Source organism: Limanda limanda, chromosome 9 (genome assembly GCF_963576545.1).
Source record: "Limanda limanda chromosome 9, fLimLim1.1, whole genome shotgun sequence".
Lineage (NCBI taxonomy): Eukaryota > Metazoa > Chordata > Actinopteri > Pleuronectiformes > Pleuronectidae > Limanda > Limanda limanda.
Genome location: NC_083644.1, coordinates 10,473,064 through 10,489,836, shown reverse-complemented (window position 1 = coordinate 10,489,836; position 16,773 = coordinate 10,473,064). Strand labels below are relative to the sequence as shown.

At 40.9% G+C, this 16,773-nt stretch overlaps 2 protein-coding genes across 3 annotated transcripts in view; both read right to left on the bottom strand.

Moving 5' to 3' along the window:
- kdm4b (lysine (K)-specific demethylase 4B) overlaps window positions 1-4,532 on the bottom strand; it is a 43,644-nt gene extending 39,112 nt beyond the window's left edge. For both annotated transcript variants that reach the window (XM_061078480.1, XM_061078481.1), the window contains exons 1-2: window positions 4,424-4,532; window positions 1,022-1,438 (exon numbers count right to left, since the gene is read on the bottom strand). In XM_061078480.1, coding sequence (XP_060934463.1) covers window positions 1,022-1,411 — 390 coding nt within the window. In that variant the 5' untranslated portion in view covers window positions 1,412-1,438; window positions 4,424-4,532. The remainder of the gene's footprint in view (window positions 1-1,021; window positions 1,439-4,423) is intronic.
- Window positions 4,533-6,132: 1,600 nt separating this feature from the next.
- uhrf1 (ubiquitin-like with PHD and ring finger domains 1) lies at window positions 6,133-15,550 on the bottom strand. The gene is made up of 17 exons (XM_061077975.1): window positions 15,475-15,550; window positions 13,008-13,170; window positions 12,459-12,725; window positions 11,843-11,997; window positions 11,121-11,336; window positions 10,745-10,860; window positions 10,446-10,632; window positions 10,133-10,256; window positions 9,814-9,921; window positions 9,580-9,684; window positions 9,331-9,437; window positions 9,082-9,244; window positions 8,833-8,970; window positions 8,399-8,510; window positions 8,150-8,298; window positions 7,596-7,694; window positions 6,133-7,048 (listed from the first exon to the last, which is right to left on the bottom strand). Exons 2-17 carry the CDS (start codon window positions 13,158-13,160, stop codon window positions 6,902-6,904), a joined length of 2,346 nt encoding a protein of 781 aa, XP_060933958.1. The 5' UTR covers window positions 13,161-13,170; window positions 15,475-15,550; the 3' UTR covers window positions 6,133-6,901.
- Window positions 15,551-16,773: the final 1,223 nt, after the last annotated feature.

Here is a 16,773-nt window from a genome sequence, read left to right as displayed (position 1 = left end):
GGGCAGCGCCTCTTAAAAACAGGCTCTTTATCTCATTAATGGCTGTATATTTTATTCAATCATCTTATCATCAACTAATCTCCAGGTCACTGGTAGAGGAAAAACAATATTGGACGGTGCATGGTTTACGTTAATATAACAGCAGTGTTGCATAAACTACTCTCACCTGTTAATAATGGTTAATATTAAGATGCTTTCAAGTGACTATATGCCTCACTGGCATGCTGCTGTGATAAACTATGACCAGGCTTACCAATGTTGTGATCACGTTAATGAGGTCAGTTACATGGAGGAGTCGCCTCAACTGTAACCAAATGTTTAACGGTTTCTCTTTCTTGATAAAGGTTCATTCAAATATCTGTGAAGGTTCTCACTCATCAAGGTCATAGTATCACCAGGAGTCATACAAGTGTACATAGAGAACTGGACCTGCTTGTATTGCTTACATACGTTTCACCTGAGGTTTCTCCAGTTCTGACTGACAAGTGGGGGGTTTCAGGTATTTAACCTCTATGGGTCTTCACCTATGCTGAGAGTCATTATGTCCAACATGAAGGTTATTCAACCCCCCCCCCCCCCCGGCCAACTAGTGGGAAGTTGGGGTCCCCTGAGTCAAGGTGTGAATGGCTGTTGATACTTGTAAGATGTAGACCCAACCTTCTATTGTGTGAAACATCTTCAAGAGACTCAAGCAACTCAAGTTGCCACATGTTCATTCAAAAACTTAGAAGTTAACACTGCTCTTCATTCAGTTGTTGAGAAAAGCAAAGAACAGGCAGAGTCTCCCTCATTCATTGTCTTATTGATACAAACAAGTTACATTTTTATGGTCATATATATTTTTTAAAGGTTTAAAACAACAGCAATGAGTTTAGATGGAATCTTGCCTGTGCATCAATAGGCATGAATGAAAAGTCACTGCTGTTGATAAGATTGAAAAGCTAATGACAGCTTCCCATAACAGGACTGTGATGTGATAGTGTGTACAATATACTATACAGTATACGTCTGTTTTCCTCACCTTTGCCAGGCCTGCACGGTGAGCTCCTTGGCTCTCCATGTACACAACGTATTTGGCGAAGTCTTTGAACTCCTCCATGGTGGGCCGAAAGGTCATGATCTTGCAACCGGGGTTCTTGGCACTGACTGGTGGCAGTGGTTGCAGCAGAGGGGCTGGGGGCAGCTCTGGGTCAGAAACAAGTCCTTGGGCCATCTCTGGGTCTGCAGGCTGCGCTAGGCTGTGATCTGGAGCCGCATCGGGAACTGAGGACACTGCTGTGTGAGGGGTCTCAGCTACGGCTGGCTCCTGGGTGGGAATCTGGTCTTGGGTTGCACTGGAGCTGAGAACAGGGGGTGAGGTGGGGTCTGGGGATGAGGCAGGCACCGTGTCCATGGGCATGTCGGTAGCCATTTGGTCGTGGAAGTGCTGCAGGTAAACCTAGGGTGGAGAGCGTGGGAAACTGGGTCATATTCAGTTTTCAGCTCCTTTCGAAAAGTTTAGGAATCTACAATTCAAATTGAAACATGACTACAAGTCAAAGGTGGCATCTTTACCATGGTTAGGTGGTTAAAAATAGTCAAAATGACAATGATATTCTGTGAGGAACTCGTGGGACTCTTATTTTACTTTAATTACATCTTCATTTAATCAGACAGGATTATTGATATTTCAATATCTTCTACAAGAGAGACATGAGAATAGGAAACATTTACCATAAGCATATAAATACAGCACCACGAGTAACTAAATAAAAGCAACACAAAGTCACCAACAGGCTCAGAGCTGACCTTTAATCCAAATGATAACAGGAACTAAAAATCTTGTGTCTCACTCACAACTACCCTTTCCCACAGACTCCACACTCCAACATACTTGATGGTTCAGGGCCATTAGGGTTTATACAAGGTTAATAGATTGACCAGTCTCTGGTTCGTTCAGGCCAGTGACAGGTCTACTCATAAGTAGACAGTTGCTCTTTTTTTAGAGATGTGGGATCCTAATACATCACCTATGCAGTAAGTGACATGTAAACTTAAGTTAAGAACTAATATGAATATGATCATTGTATTGTTTAGACCCAAAACAGGCTGGGTTGTTAAGGGTCTGGACTAATACAGCAGTTTAACTCAGGTACTTGTGTTACAGGTAGCCGTGACAATTTAGCTATGGTAACTTCTGTTGTTGCTTCAAGTTTAATGTCCGGTGATGCGTTTCACCAACAGTTTTTCCTGTTAAATTCCCCTTGGGTTTGGGTTAGGATAAGATTGGGTTCAGGGTCAGATAAGGGGGAAAACATTCCGACAGTGACTACTACTTGGTACTACTGGTAACTAAAGTTTGTATAGTAAATGACAGTTGGAGAAATACTTCCTTGAGGCTTCTGCCTTGAGGCTACTGTTTGAACAACAGCAATGTTAGAACAGTAATGTTAACTCAGTCCTCTAAGAAGAACAACATCTTCAGCACAATGTGGGAGTGCCAACATGTATGAACTATAGGAACTTCAGAACTGAGATAATTTACTGATCAATCTATTAGCTGATCAAAAGTAAATTAATAAGCAATCGAGTTAAGGATCATTTTTATAAAGTTTTCATGCAAAACTACAACTTATGCCTAGTTCCAGCGTATACATTCTAAGGTTGTTTGGTTTTATACAATTGTACAATAGATGCCATATTTTGCAATAGGAAATTGCAACAGTTTGAACAAAATAATTAGGAAATCTACATTCGCAAATCCAAAAGCCTAATACCGTATCTCTATGACAACTATCTTCTCAACTACTATCTCATCAGTAACGTTTCAAAATTTTCTCTAAAAAAAAACAACCAACAGGTGACATTGAACACCAGTTTGTTGTACACAAACTCATGAAACTAGGTTTTCTGGTTGAAGATAAACTTGGAAGTCGTGTATAGTTTTTATCTTTAATTGCTGTGGTGATTTGGGTAATACTTTACCAGAAGGAGAGCTCTAGTGCTCCGGCCAAAGCTAAACACTGCTAGCATTCACTGTTGCCAAATTGCATTTGTTAACAGTCAGTGTCGGCTACATTCACCTTGTGGTGGTATTTGACACTGGATTTGTTTAAGTATTATTGTATTGTTCTTATGTGCACAATTGATTAGATTATTAAAGGCATCATTTTACCATAATTTTTGTATTATTAAAAGGAACACTTCTATATTCTTTACATCTAGAACTTATTGAAATTACTTCACTTTGTGGGTCAGCACTTATTTGAGACATTTTAGCAAATTTCAACAATACTGCAATAATACTGATAACCACGATCATTTTATTCAAGTCACTGTAATCATTTAATATCTAAATAGGCATATTGATAATATATTTATAAACAAGGAACGATTAACCTAGTTTACATCTGCATTTGTGATGCAAGAATTGCACATGGTTTTCATCATGTCAAGGGCTGCATATTATAAACACTTTATCTCATTCATAAATGTGAATTTAAGCAGTTGCCTGTTCGATGTCACACACCTTGTTTGGCATGAGCAGTGTAACAACATGGTTGTTGACTTTAGGTTCGTGCTGCAAAGTAAATGGTTTCCATTCACCCAGTCATTTGCATCAAACACAATCTGCCTGTGGAGCAGGTTGTGTGAGCAAGAGATGGGGGGGAGTCAGGTGCGATGTTGCATATTGCAAATAAACCCCACTGTTACAAAACACTGAGAAAGAAGTCTTAAAGTCTCAAACAACCCACATATTACTAGTTTATACATCCATAGCTATAATTGATGCTACCAATAAGATTGAATGGTATCTCACTAGACTCAATAACACGTCTCTTTCTAATGGGCTCTGACCTAATCAGTGAACTGAGGGGCCACATGACCCCCCCAGCTGTCTAACCACAACAGAAAGGGGCCTACACAGACCCTTTAACTCCACCTCGGCCTCAAACCCGGGTTAGTATTGCTGCAACCTCCCAGATAAAGACTGGCTCGTAAATACTCGAGTCGTGCAGTAGTTGACCTGCAGCTCGTATCTCGATAAGTGAAAGTAAAAGGACGCTGTCACAGGCTGATGCTGCTGCTGAGGGCGACGATAGCTCTGCACAAGTAACATCACCTGTTAGCATTTTACCCAAAAACCAACACAGAAGCGCAGCGGAGAGCATTTGGAAAAAGAGCCGAAAGCCAAACTCATGCAAATGTCAATGTCTATCCTACGAGGTCAGGCGTGTGCACACAAATGCGGAAGCAGCTGTTAGCAGCGTTCAATCAGCGCTGAGGTATGAGGCTAACACTTGCTAGCATGTTGCTAGCTGCCTCCATAGCTGCAGTAGAAAAAAACAAAAACACCGCGACGATACACACACACACACACGGATAGGACGCAGAACCCGGTCCCTGCGGGCGGATGAAACAAACCCTCCGTGGGGAGCCTCACCTCCTGCGGGCCACTGGCAGCGTCTCCCCGCTGAGCTCAGTCCAATTCCTCTCGATATGTAAGAATTCCCTGGATCGGTTTTCTTCTAGCATTAGCTAGCTGAGCCTACGACGGGGGTCACGCCCACACCAGGAAGCTACGTCTGGTGATTGGTGGAGCGACGCGGGTGCTGTGTATCTTTGGTAAGAAAGCCGGCGATGGGATTGGCTCGTTCGGTTACAGACACATGAATCAACCAATGGCAAGCGACGGTGGTAATTGGGCATGTACTCCATGCTCGTGCCTGTGTCCTGTGCACGCCACGCACGTACACACTGCCGGGTTTGGTGACGGCTGCTGTAGACAAATAAAACAGCCTCGGTGCAAGTTTACTAGATTTATTAATGTTTTCTAAATCCCTGTGCGAGTTTAAGAGTTTCTACAACCTCAGAACACCTTGAAATAATGTGCAGGGTTACCCAGTCCATAGTGGTGCTTTTAAAGGGAGAGTTCACCAAGAAATGAAAATCCACTCACCACAACGCTGATGGAGGGGATATTGTTGCTTCAATGGGTGACCCATCCGTTTAAAAATCATAAAACCATTTGGTCTTCTTTAAAATCATTGTCAGGGCTAAACACGAACATATCTAGTTACACATTAGCTCAAGATAATCTGCTCAAGTCTTCCAGGCAGGTGTTGTGTACTACCTTCAGTATCAGTATGACCAGTAGACCTCAAAGGGATCAAAGCCTGAGGCAAAACGTCATTGCTGAGGTCCTGGGTGAGGTTAGGTTAAAGTTAGGCATGAATGGACCATGGTTATGGTTGTTTAAGCTCAAAGTTAAAGTTTAAGACTTAAACTTAAGTCTTCAGAAGGATAGCCGCACCAAACCCTTGTTTGTCAATGTGTTTCTGTGTGCGTGTTGGAAATATAGAGAAAACATGATTTCACCGTTTTATTGAATAACACAGAAAATGTATTGACAAATTTTTGCACCAAACATGTGCAACCATTTCTAAAAACTACATATCAAAACCATAACGGACTAAAAATTATACAATTATAGAAAATATACATTTCCCGGTTTATGCCAATCTTTGTCTCTCCGTATAAAAGCTCAACATGCTGCACATGTCGATGGACATTATCACACACTGCCGCTGAAATTCAACACCAAACATCACATTATCCGTACAAAGAGTTAGAGGTTTAAGTAGTTAATGACACATTTGGATAATTAAGTTGATTCAATGGCAAATTTTAGGAGCAGTGTGAGATTTAATACATTTTTCAACTTAATGCAAGCATTTCCTGTTTTTTCCTCTTTAATGAGATCAAGTGACCTGCGGAGACACAAACATCTGACTGAGCACCCCCCCTCCCACAGATGGCAGTAAGATTATAAAAGATGAAAAAGTACACATTTTAAATTTTAGCAAAAAAATCAGCCTAAAATGTCAGGGACAAGGTCTAAAGAGCTAGATAGACGGGAGTTCTACATTACACTCTTGATTAAACAGGTGTCTTCCTTCAGACTTCAACAAACTTTTCAAAACGGGGGATTTCCAAATCTATGCCATGGAATAAAATTCTAACATGTTTGGCTTCTATATCATATTCATAGAAACTTTTTTAACCAACTTTGAGAAACTTCATATACAAATATAAAAATAACTTTATGAAAATATATAGGGAACCAATACACAAGCTAGAAAATCCATTCAAGTTTGATGACACTGTTTCCCAAACAAGACACTTCCTCCGAGACGGTTGAACCACAGAACAAAAACTAAAAACTAGTTCAGTTTGTTCTCCGTTTTTAGGCCTCATCTACGTTTCGCTATCAAAGCATCTTTTGTCTCAGAAAGACGACTTTGTTCTCTTGACACTGCAATGCAATTTCAAGATCGGATCATGCCAGGACAAAAACAAAGTGGTAGAAACCTGTGATGACGACTTTACCTGGTTAGTCTAGTGTAGCTGACCAATTTTTTTGATAGCAAATCAAGTTGCGATGCTTGCAAACACAGTAAACAGCAACAGGAGACAAAACCTCAACTGCATCATCAGATTGAGACTATTGCATCAAAAAGACAACCAGCAACAGGTCCACATTGTACTACTAAATAATAATAAGCTCCTAACAATTAATGGAAACAACTGAACGTTCTCTTAAGGAGTGCTTAACGTGGAGGGCGTTCCTTAAATCATCATGAATAATACTTGCGTTAACTAATGGAACATAACAAAACACAGTACAACAACTGAGGATTTTAGCGGAGGAGTAATGGCACAGGCTGTTATAAAGGAATTTTCAAATTATCAGTAACTACACATCAGAGCAGATCCAAGGTGAAAAACGGTAACATTGAAGTCCACAAAAATGGTAGTCTTATAAATCATAAAAAATATATTAAGAGAAAACTGATTCTTTATTGCGTCAAAATTCCCCTTACAGTTTACATCGGCTTTCCGCGAGGACTTGAGCCAATGATCATCGCCCGCTGCTGTACCCTGGGAAAAACTGATTTAGAATATCCTGCAGAGGTTTGTTGATGGCCATGGAGTTGTTTTTGCCCAGGTCGTGTCTGCAGGCCGGGCAGGTGTACACCTCTGCTTTGAAGGACCGCTGAAGGCATTCCTGAAATAAGAAAAAGAACAAGCAATGGCCTTAATTTCTCTAGGCCTCCACTCAATGTATATTTTCATCCAAAGTTATGTTTTGCACTTTAATATTTGAGCCTTTGTTTACATTTTGTTTTGTGCTGCATTATACAATGACATACAGTTTGTTGTTGTCAAAATAAAATTAACTGAAATGAAATGGTCAATTTGATTTTTTTGGAGGAAAATTAATCGTTTAGATTAATCGACTAATCGATAAAATAGTCGACCGATTAATCGATAGAAAAATAGTTGTTAGTGGCAGCCCTAGTTGTGACAACTGGCCAAAAGTAGTAACAGCTCCCATTCAAGATACTATCTCAGTACTGCATCACTTCACTAAAAACCTTATGGTTATTAGATAATCATTCCTCACAAAATATTCCTTTAAGAGGCGTGCTGAAAATACTCCATAGAAACGTATCATGTCCTAAGAAAAATACATTTTCAGTACTTTGCATTTAATTGCAGTCATGTGACCATGGGGTCTTTGTCATTATTCCAAATTTGTGACAGTTTCTTACTCGGCAGACGTTGTGTTGGCATTCTGTGGTGATGGGCTGAAAGACCACTTCTTGGCAGCAAATGCAGTGGAAAACTTCCTCAACAGTGTTCAAAAATTTCTGCAAAAACAAAATTGAAGGCATTAAAATCTTTTCTCTTAGCGACATTCCTGTACCTACAGTTATTTTTCTGAGTGAGAGATTTTACTGAACACCTCTTATTTATTACTTATAAATAAAACACTAATTTAGAGGTTTCTCTTTTTTAGTTAATCATTTAAAATACCACCAAAATCCAGCACGATGGAGCTTCAAACTACAGTCCTTTGTTTCACAAACCAAATATCTTCATACAACCATTTTTTAATTAACCTATAAATACATAATCTCTAATCACAGAGTTGTCAGTAAAATCTTTTATCCACATGTAGTGAGACAAATTCTGGATTAAAGTTACACCAGCGAGACATTGAGTCCAAACTTTGCTCTATACAAACTATTTACAACAAATCCTTTTTGTATTGACATCAAGCTTAAACTTATAAAAGCGAACCAAGCCAAAAAGTCATCCTCACCGGTCCAAGTGACAGTGATTCCATGGCTTCATCCCACAGCTTCTTGTTTGGCTTGTCATTCTTGATGAGAGTCTTCTGCTCCTGGGAAAGCTTGTACATCTCTAACTTGACTTTCTTCGCACTCTTGGCAGGTGAACTCTTAGCGGAGTCTGATAAAAAACAAGAGACACATTTTTCCATAAAGGTGTTGTAAAGATGAGGGTATATACTAAACAACAGTAAAAAAAAAAAGACCAAAAGACAACTTACCACTGCCCTGAGATTTTCTCTTCCTCTTGGTTTTACTGGGTGTTGCTGCTGCTGCTGCAGCCGCCTCCTCTGCTTCTTTGTTCTCCTTCTCTTTCTGATAGCCGGCAGGATACTGAAGACAAACATGAGCAAGTTTATAATCAGAACAACAACAAGCAGGCCATAGTTTACTTTAACAGCTATTAGCCTCTACCAAGTAACGTTGTCAAATGTATACATTAACATAATTATAGAACACTTGTTTAATATGTTGGTGTAACATGCTCATGTGGGTACCAGAGGTTGGTTGTTGTGACGTGGCAGTAAACACACATGCGATATGCTCTCATTCACTCAGTGACAGGTACACAGACAGGGCATAACACCCAGATAAACCAACATGTTATTATTTTGTATGCAAAATAAATAATAAAATGGATTTTGTCTAAATCTACCTGCATGATGAGACCATGCTTCTTGATGCGTTCCTTGCCATCTCTTGTCCACGGTGCCGGCTCTTCATCATCCCGTTTCAGCAGATAGCGCCACACCAAGAAGCCAGATTTGCCCTTTTCCGGCCAGTACTTCACAATCTGAGGAAAGTTTAAAACATGTGACGTAAACAAACGGTTGCTGGAAGTCACCATCTTATAAATCCAACATGTCAAATGAAACTGGAGGAAACGTGTTGTGTTTCTTCATACCTTGTATATGCCATCATATCTGTTTCCTTCCTCAGGGGAATATTTACTGTGCTTGCGCCCCTTGCAGCTGCGAACCACTCTAACTGGTTTGCCTTGCTTCCAGCTCCTGGACTCAGCTCCATTTTTGTCATTGACTGGGACGTTGCAGTTGAGTGCCAGTGCCCTGGTGTGAGTCAGAAAAAACTTTTTAAATATGCATAGTATACGGAGCAAAAAAAGTGTTATGCTTTATGTACTTAAGTGTCATACCTGTTCATGTGGGTAAGTGTCTGATCACATGACTGCTCAGCAGTCCTCTTATTTCCAGACAGATCTCGTCCTCCAGAGCCAGTGTAAGTGAACTCATTGCCATCGTCCTAGGATGTAAAATACATAAATTAAAACAATATAACAAACCTCATCTACTCTTGTGATTCCCTTAAATTATGGGAATTTTGACCTTATTAAAAGTTAGCTTAACTTTGAAATTACTGCAAAAAATCCAACTAATAAACATACCACGTCATCCTCGTAACCTCCAGCCAATACAAGAGAGTAGGCACCATCGTTGCTCCTGCCGTGAATTCCAGCTACATGTGGCCTGTGGACTCCAGACTCGCTGACCTAGAAGGGCCAAACAAATGAAACATTATCACAGGTCAATAAAACGTATGATCATTAAGTTTATAACCATGATCCAAGTTAATCTAAAGTTAGATACAAGATCTATTTTTGCTCTTTGCATGGACTGACCTGAACTCTGAACTTCCACAAGGAGCCAACAGGGATGCCAGGGATTGGGCCGTGGTGGTTGGACGGGACGATAGTGCACTGCTTGGTTCGACCAACACAGGCCATTCCCTGGAGAGGGAGGAGTCAAAAATGTTTGTAGGTTAAGACTTTGGTGTCAATAAGACACAAATCCCCAGACATAAAATATTAATTGTTTGCCAAAACTTATGCCGTAGTAGTTATTAATTACCAAGCGTGAAGCAAAACATTGAAAACATATGGATTAAAGTTCTTGCACTCTAAATAACATTTGACGTCTGGCCACTGTGTCAGTTCTCACCTTGCCCCAGTCCCTCTGACTGGAAGAGCTGGCGGAAGCCATCTTTGATTTCTTCTTGCTCTCTTTCAGCTTCTCTCCAGCCAACACAACCTCACTGGTATTTGTACGGCAACCTGGGCAATACCTGCAACAGCACGACATGTGGAGTAAAGGTCAATTTTAAAGTATTGAACACAAGTGATGAGCAAAATGTTGCACTTGGTCACAACTGCCTATTAATCATCAACACATGGTTGATATTTTCTAACTTTAATTTCCAAACAAATATCTGGATATCTGGAAACAGTGGCGTTCCACCTCTGCTCTTACTGACCAGTCCTCGTCTTCAGGGATGGAGGTGAGCGGGGGGTCCAGGCAGTAGATGTGATAGGCCATGTCACACTCGTCACACAGCAATTGTTTGTCAGGATCCTGCTTGATGCCGCAGATCTGACAGTTGCACAAGCGACAGTTTTTATCTGGGTCGTCCTTACAGTGCTTACACTCGGGTCCATTTGATCCTGGAGAATAGAGATTATGCAATATATTAAAAAAATATGTTTCAACATGCAATAACGTCACAAGTTGCTAGAGTAAAGAAGGTTTCATATTATTACAAGTGAAAAAATTTACTTTTAAGTGGGCTCTCAGAACCAGCTGGTGTATCCCCCAGAGAACCATGCTCCTCGATTTTGTAAATTTCAGTCAGGAACCTGATCCGGCAATCATTTAGAGAGTCACCAGCATCGCTGCAAACAAAGAAACAAACTGTCAATGTAACTCAGGGAAATGGAAAGTAACATACTGTAAGATCAAAATATAAAATAGTGGTTCATATCACAACCGCAGTAGAGAACAATTTTACAAACAAGTAAACACAGCTCAGCCCACCTGCAACTGTGGCTTCCAAAACCCCCAAAAAACGTTGAAATAGACACAAATGTTCCCCTTCACCACAGCTAGATCTTCAATTATTAGAACTCCACCATACATGAAACAATGTTCTTACCCAAGGATAATTTTGGCATAGATTTCTCGCACTGTACGCGTCTCCCTCCTCCTCTGGATTTCGGCATCATACCAATAGCCACGCTCCTTGGGGTCATCTGGGTTATAGTTGACCATTACAGTCATTCCTGGCTCCAGCTGGTGCCACTGGTAAACAGTGCGGGCCCGTGGACGAACATCCTTGGCAAGCAACGGAATCACCCCGTTTTCTGGGTAGCTGTAACAGTAAAAAGACCACATCAGTTTGTAGATCGCACACAAGCCACACACCATCACAGGTGCTTCCTGAGTGTAGCTGAATGTACAAAAGCACGTTTCAATGATGAGGACGGGCTACACCACTCAGACCCATGTTCCCCTTAACACTGAAATTAAAAAACTCAACATAAGATCGTCAATCAGTGAGACATAGACATCAATTAATAAAAAACACGACTTAACTGGCTTTTATCCACAATTAGCTAAAAATGTTGATAAGACAGCACTGTCATTAAACACCAACTAGGACTACATCCACATGCAATATGGTAGACGAAAAGGACCGGGCTTAAATTTAAAAGTAATCAAATAATTCAAATATCTACCGTTGATGTACAGATTGTGTTGTTTGCACAATTACCAATTTATTATTTTAAACTGATGAAGCAATTGTAAGCTGGGTTCAAGGAATGTGGATTGATTAATTGATAAAAAAATCATAGTTAACAGAACAAGGATTCTTACTCTTCATATTTAACGTGGTACAGTATCTCATCCTCTGCTGACTGGGCCTCTGCAGCCTCGTCTTTGGGCATCTTTGGCGACTTTGTAACATTTGTTATCTGGGCTTCAAACCACGCTCCCATGTTCAAGTCTCTTGCATCCACCATCTCATTGATCTTCAAACAAAAACAGAAAAGAGTTAGTTAGATCCTCAGAGACATCTCCATTAATAAAGATGTTTTTCAAACAGACTTTCATCCTTACAAAAACATTTTCAAACATAACAAAATGACATTCTAACCACGTCTATATGACACTAGTTGAAGAAAGGCTTTAATACAGCTGGGTCAGTGTAACTTTGTCAATCCAAATCAAATGCGTATGTATATTTGTGTTAAGCGTATAAACAGCCATGTTGTTGGGCAGAACAAATGGACAAATAAACCCATCTATAAAAACAGTCGCGGGTGACTAGAATTTCAGCACTAATCTTAACATCTAAAGCGCTTTGGTCAACACGTTTGTATGAAAAGGAACAGTACAAAAAGTGGAATTTACATAACAGCTGTTCTCCACCTATCGAGACACAAAATATTTAATTTACCCCTTCTTCACAAATACCTGTTTCGTAACTCACCTTGTAAAATCCAAATCCCACATCGACGAGGTCTGGGATGACTGCCTGGGCAGAGGTGCCGGCGGCCTGAACCTCTACCTCTCCGTGAGTGGAGTTCTTGTCAGACTCGCTCTGAGTTGAGCCACAGCCTGAGTCAGAGTCAGAGAGCTCGGCCTCTTTGTCCTTGCTTTTAACAACATCAACTGAGGTCACCTTCTGCCTAACCAGCAGCTGCACTATGTCGTTCAGTCCCACGTTGTAGTCGAATATGGTATGGCCGTCTTCCATCTGATCAAAGATGCATAATGAGGTTAAACACAAGACTTCTTGAGTTCTTCTGGCTAGTTATTATTTCAAACACGATATTCTCATCACTATTTAATACAAGCATTTTACTTAACTTCCATGATTTATTCATAATATATTTTGTTTATGAGCTCATGTCTGAACTACAACCATTGTGGAAAAATTCGTAACAAATGTTACTTAAATATTTGTTTGAGATAAAAAAACATGGTGGCCTCCATCAAACACATCTCTGTGAGCAAAGTATTAACCAGGTCGTCTCACCTGCTTGCCGCGGTAGAAGAGCCGCTGCAATTCAGGCTCCACGTTGAAGAGCTCCGAGATTTTGAGCCGCAGCTCGTCCACCTTGGTGAGTTTAGACAGGGAATCCACCCGGTGGGTTTCCTTCCCGTCCATTGTGCGCACCTGAATCCACATTGCAGCTGCCCTGTGTCAAAAGCAAAACCGGGACCCATTACAACCACAACAATCATTGGATTTATTTGACAGGATATTAGAAATCAGAGCGTGACCAGTGGCTGTTTGGGGCCAACATCAATAACAGGGAAAATCTTATCAATACATCGGCCACTCTTTTAATATATTTATACACAGTACAGCCTTAGAAGGGAAAATTATGGGGTTATCAGTTCATTTTCAAAGCAATCCATAAGAAAGATAATTTACCATGATAGCATTAACCATGAGGACACCACTTGAGTGTGGACTCCGTACTCTGCTACATGACATGCAGATAGTTCCTAGTGATGTAAACAACTGAGGCAGAGCACACTCTGCTGGACAAACTGTGTGATGACAGATGTCTATATTAGCCTATATACCCGTGCTGACTGATATATTGGTACGGCTGTAAGATTAAAATCTTTTTTTGGGGGTCATTTGAACCAACACATTTATAAAACAAGTAAACCAAATATTTCAAAGCTAAAGATCGACAGCTGTTAAGAATAACTGAACAGAAAGGTTTACGATGATGGTTTATTTCTGGCTTTCTCCAGTTAGTTGGGAAATCAAAACGCATGTCACATTGGCTGACATCAATTCAAAAAGCTACTTTACACATTCCTGCTATAGCTCAAGATTTATGACAAGAACTAAAAGGGGTCTGATACGCATGTTTTTATTTGTATTAAAGTGCAACTTTAAAAAAATTAATGCCTCAAATTTTGTTTAATTAATTAGTTGCTCAACTTACTGCATGTGATGGCTAACTGGAAGCAGTTATAATTTTGGGTGTTGATAAAAAACAGAAATGCTCAACCTGTATCTGAACACATGTCTTACTGTTGATATCTTGAAGCTGTTTGTGTAGTGACACACAATAATAACCACGTAGTCTGTCTATTTTTGGAGAATATTGGAGTAAATGTTACATTTCAGGATTACCATTTAAATGCAACAGGTTTTCTCTTTGTATGCATGATTGTGTTAATGTTCCCGTCCCTCATAATAGATGAGATTCACTGGTTCTATGCTTGTGCCCAAATGCTCACACCCACTTTGAATAATAACAACAATAATAATTTCTATAGCATTTACCTAAACAAATTTGTGTTTTACAAAACGAACGGAAAAACCCCTGAAAACAATTCAAACGAAAAGAAATAACCATGAACTAATGCCGTTTCAAACCACTGTGTGCATCCGGCCAAAGCAGAAAAAGGCTCCTGCCAGTCCCACCATTAACACTACAAGCATCTGCCCTTTGTGTTCCTCTCTTCAGGCAGAGAAAGAACGACTCCAGTGTTTCCCAGTGGCAGAAATATGAGTCGTGCCAGTGCATTGTGCTGCTGTCAGCACCGGGCATCTCACTCCTGCAGGCTGCAGAAAGGGAGGGAACAGGCTGATTTGAATACAGTGCGGGAAACCGAGCTGCAGGCCACTCCCAGTTCTTTTAAAAGCTGCCTGCACATCCGGACGCGAGGGAGCGCTAGCAAACAATGTGGCTCTGCTCTCTGACAATAAAACACACACAACGAAACCTCGGTTTGTGATCGGTTCAACCTCGATCACAACAAGAGGGAAAAGGCTCATTTTACATATGTATGGTGTACGGTGCCCGACGAGGGGCAAGGGACGAGCCCGGCGGCTGCCTCCCTCTCAGCTGGGGTGGTGATCCGCCTCGGAGTAAAAACCACGGAGCTGAACATGTGCAATGATAATATTGATAATAATAATATTAATATCTAAATGAAACCGCTTCCTCTCCCGGGTTATCCCACCATCCACCTGTGTTCCACCGGGCAAACCAGTAGCGTGACCCCCCGATTCGACCCGAGCCAATGGGAAATGGGAGGAAATGAGTTAAAGGTTAGCGTGTTTTGTTTTGCTTCGTAGTAAAGAGCGAAGTGACGAAGAATCCCACCGTGTTCCATTCAACATGGAGCCGGGACAGACACACACAACACGGCTGCAGCAGTCAAGTTCATCCCGGGTCTATTATCACGACCAGAACCACGTTTAACCCACTTACTGTCCCACTACGATAACACAACACGGTAACCCACGTGTACACACACTATCCCGGGTAGCTCGGTTCTAACTCTACCCGCAGCCGGCTTGGACAACCCGGTTTAAAAAGAAACCCAAAAAACAGGAACGAGGCAGGGACTTTGGCGAGTTAGCTTTACCCGGGTTAGTAAGCTAGCTACTAGGCGGTTAATTCAACGGCTGCAGGGGTTTGAAAAAAGTTGTGAGAGCGTGAAGGTAGGGGGGGGTAAAGTTGTTTCACCTGTTTGTTGGTCCGAGTGAAGTTTGGGAAGTCGACGGTGGAGGAATAACTTCTGAGCCGCGGGATTCACACAAGCAACTCTCTGCCTGGATGGAGTCGGATCAATGTGTTGTTCTTCAAGACTTTCACACCCCGCCCGCTCCCACAATGCAGCGCGTCCCATTGGCTAGCGGGCTCCGGGCGAAGGGCGCTGATTGGACGACGGAGCTGTCGATCCCGGATGTGACTGGAGCTTAGCCTCAGCGCGGGAAATGACAGTCTCGTGGGTGCAGCTCGCCTCCGGACTCAGTTATCGCGAGAGTTTGTGACGAAATCCCGTGTTCCTCCACTTGTTGTTTCCCCCCCCCCCCCCTGGAGGGACAGATGGTGGAGGTGGTAAACAAGTGGTTTCATTCAAACTCACTGTGTTATTGTTTGGAGCTCGTCCCCACCCACCTGACCTGAGTTACTACTACAACTTCATGAAACACCCAAGAAAGAAGTTGGGCCTAAACCACAGCCCAAGTTTTTATTTGTCATATATTATGCAAGTTAACACAGGGTCAAAAGTACAATGAATGGTGTTGGCCAAGAAGAAACCGGTCAGCTCAGCAGGGCACTCGTTAAATTAGAAAATAAAAGCAGCAATACACTTTCAAAGGTGCTTGACCTTTAACTGTAGGGAGTGTGTGTGAAGTTATTGCACGTTTGTGTGTAAAAAACTGACATTGGTCTGTGCAAGATAGAACTAGTCAATATTTTGTGAAATAATTTATTTTCAAATGCAGGCAACTCACCCGAGTACTGCCAAGGGATACAAAGAAGCCTCAAACATACATAAATACACAAAATACTTCATTTTCAGGGATTTAATACACAGGTTGTATTTTAGTATTTAAAATTTAATACTATGCAGCTGCTAAATATATCAGAACTTTTAAAATAATGTTAGGTTAGATACATGTCTCTTTAATGTCTAAAACCCATGATAAAGTGTGTGTTCGCTAATGCCAATGACATGAATCGAGGTTTCAGAATTAAGAATAGTGGTTCTCAAATGATTAAATATGAATTAATAGCTATATAACATTTTTGCTATTCTTTAGAACATTTTCATGTTTACAACTTAAAGACTGATGATATCAAGGAGATATATCAGTCTCCTTGATATCATCAAGGAGACTGATGATTCCACTGCTTTTAGTATATTGTATTGTATAGGCCTCTCTATCTATCTATATATATATATATATATATATATATATATATATATATATATATGAACACAAAAATCTTAATAAGTTATGTGAGACAATGAAT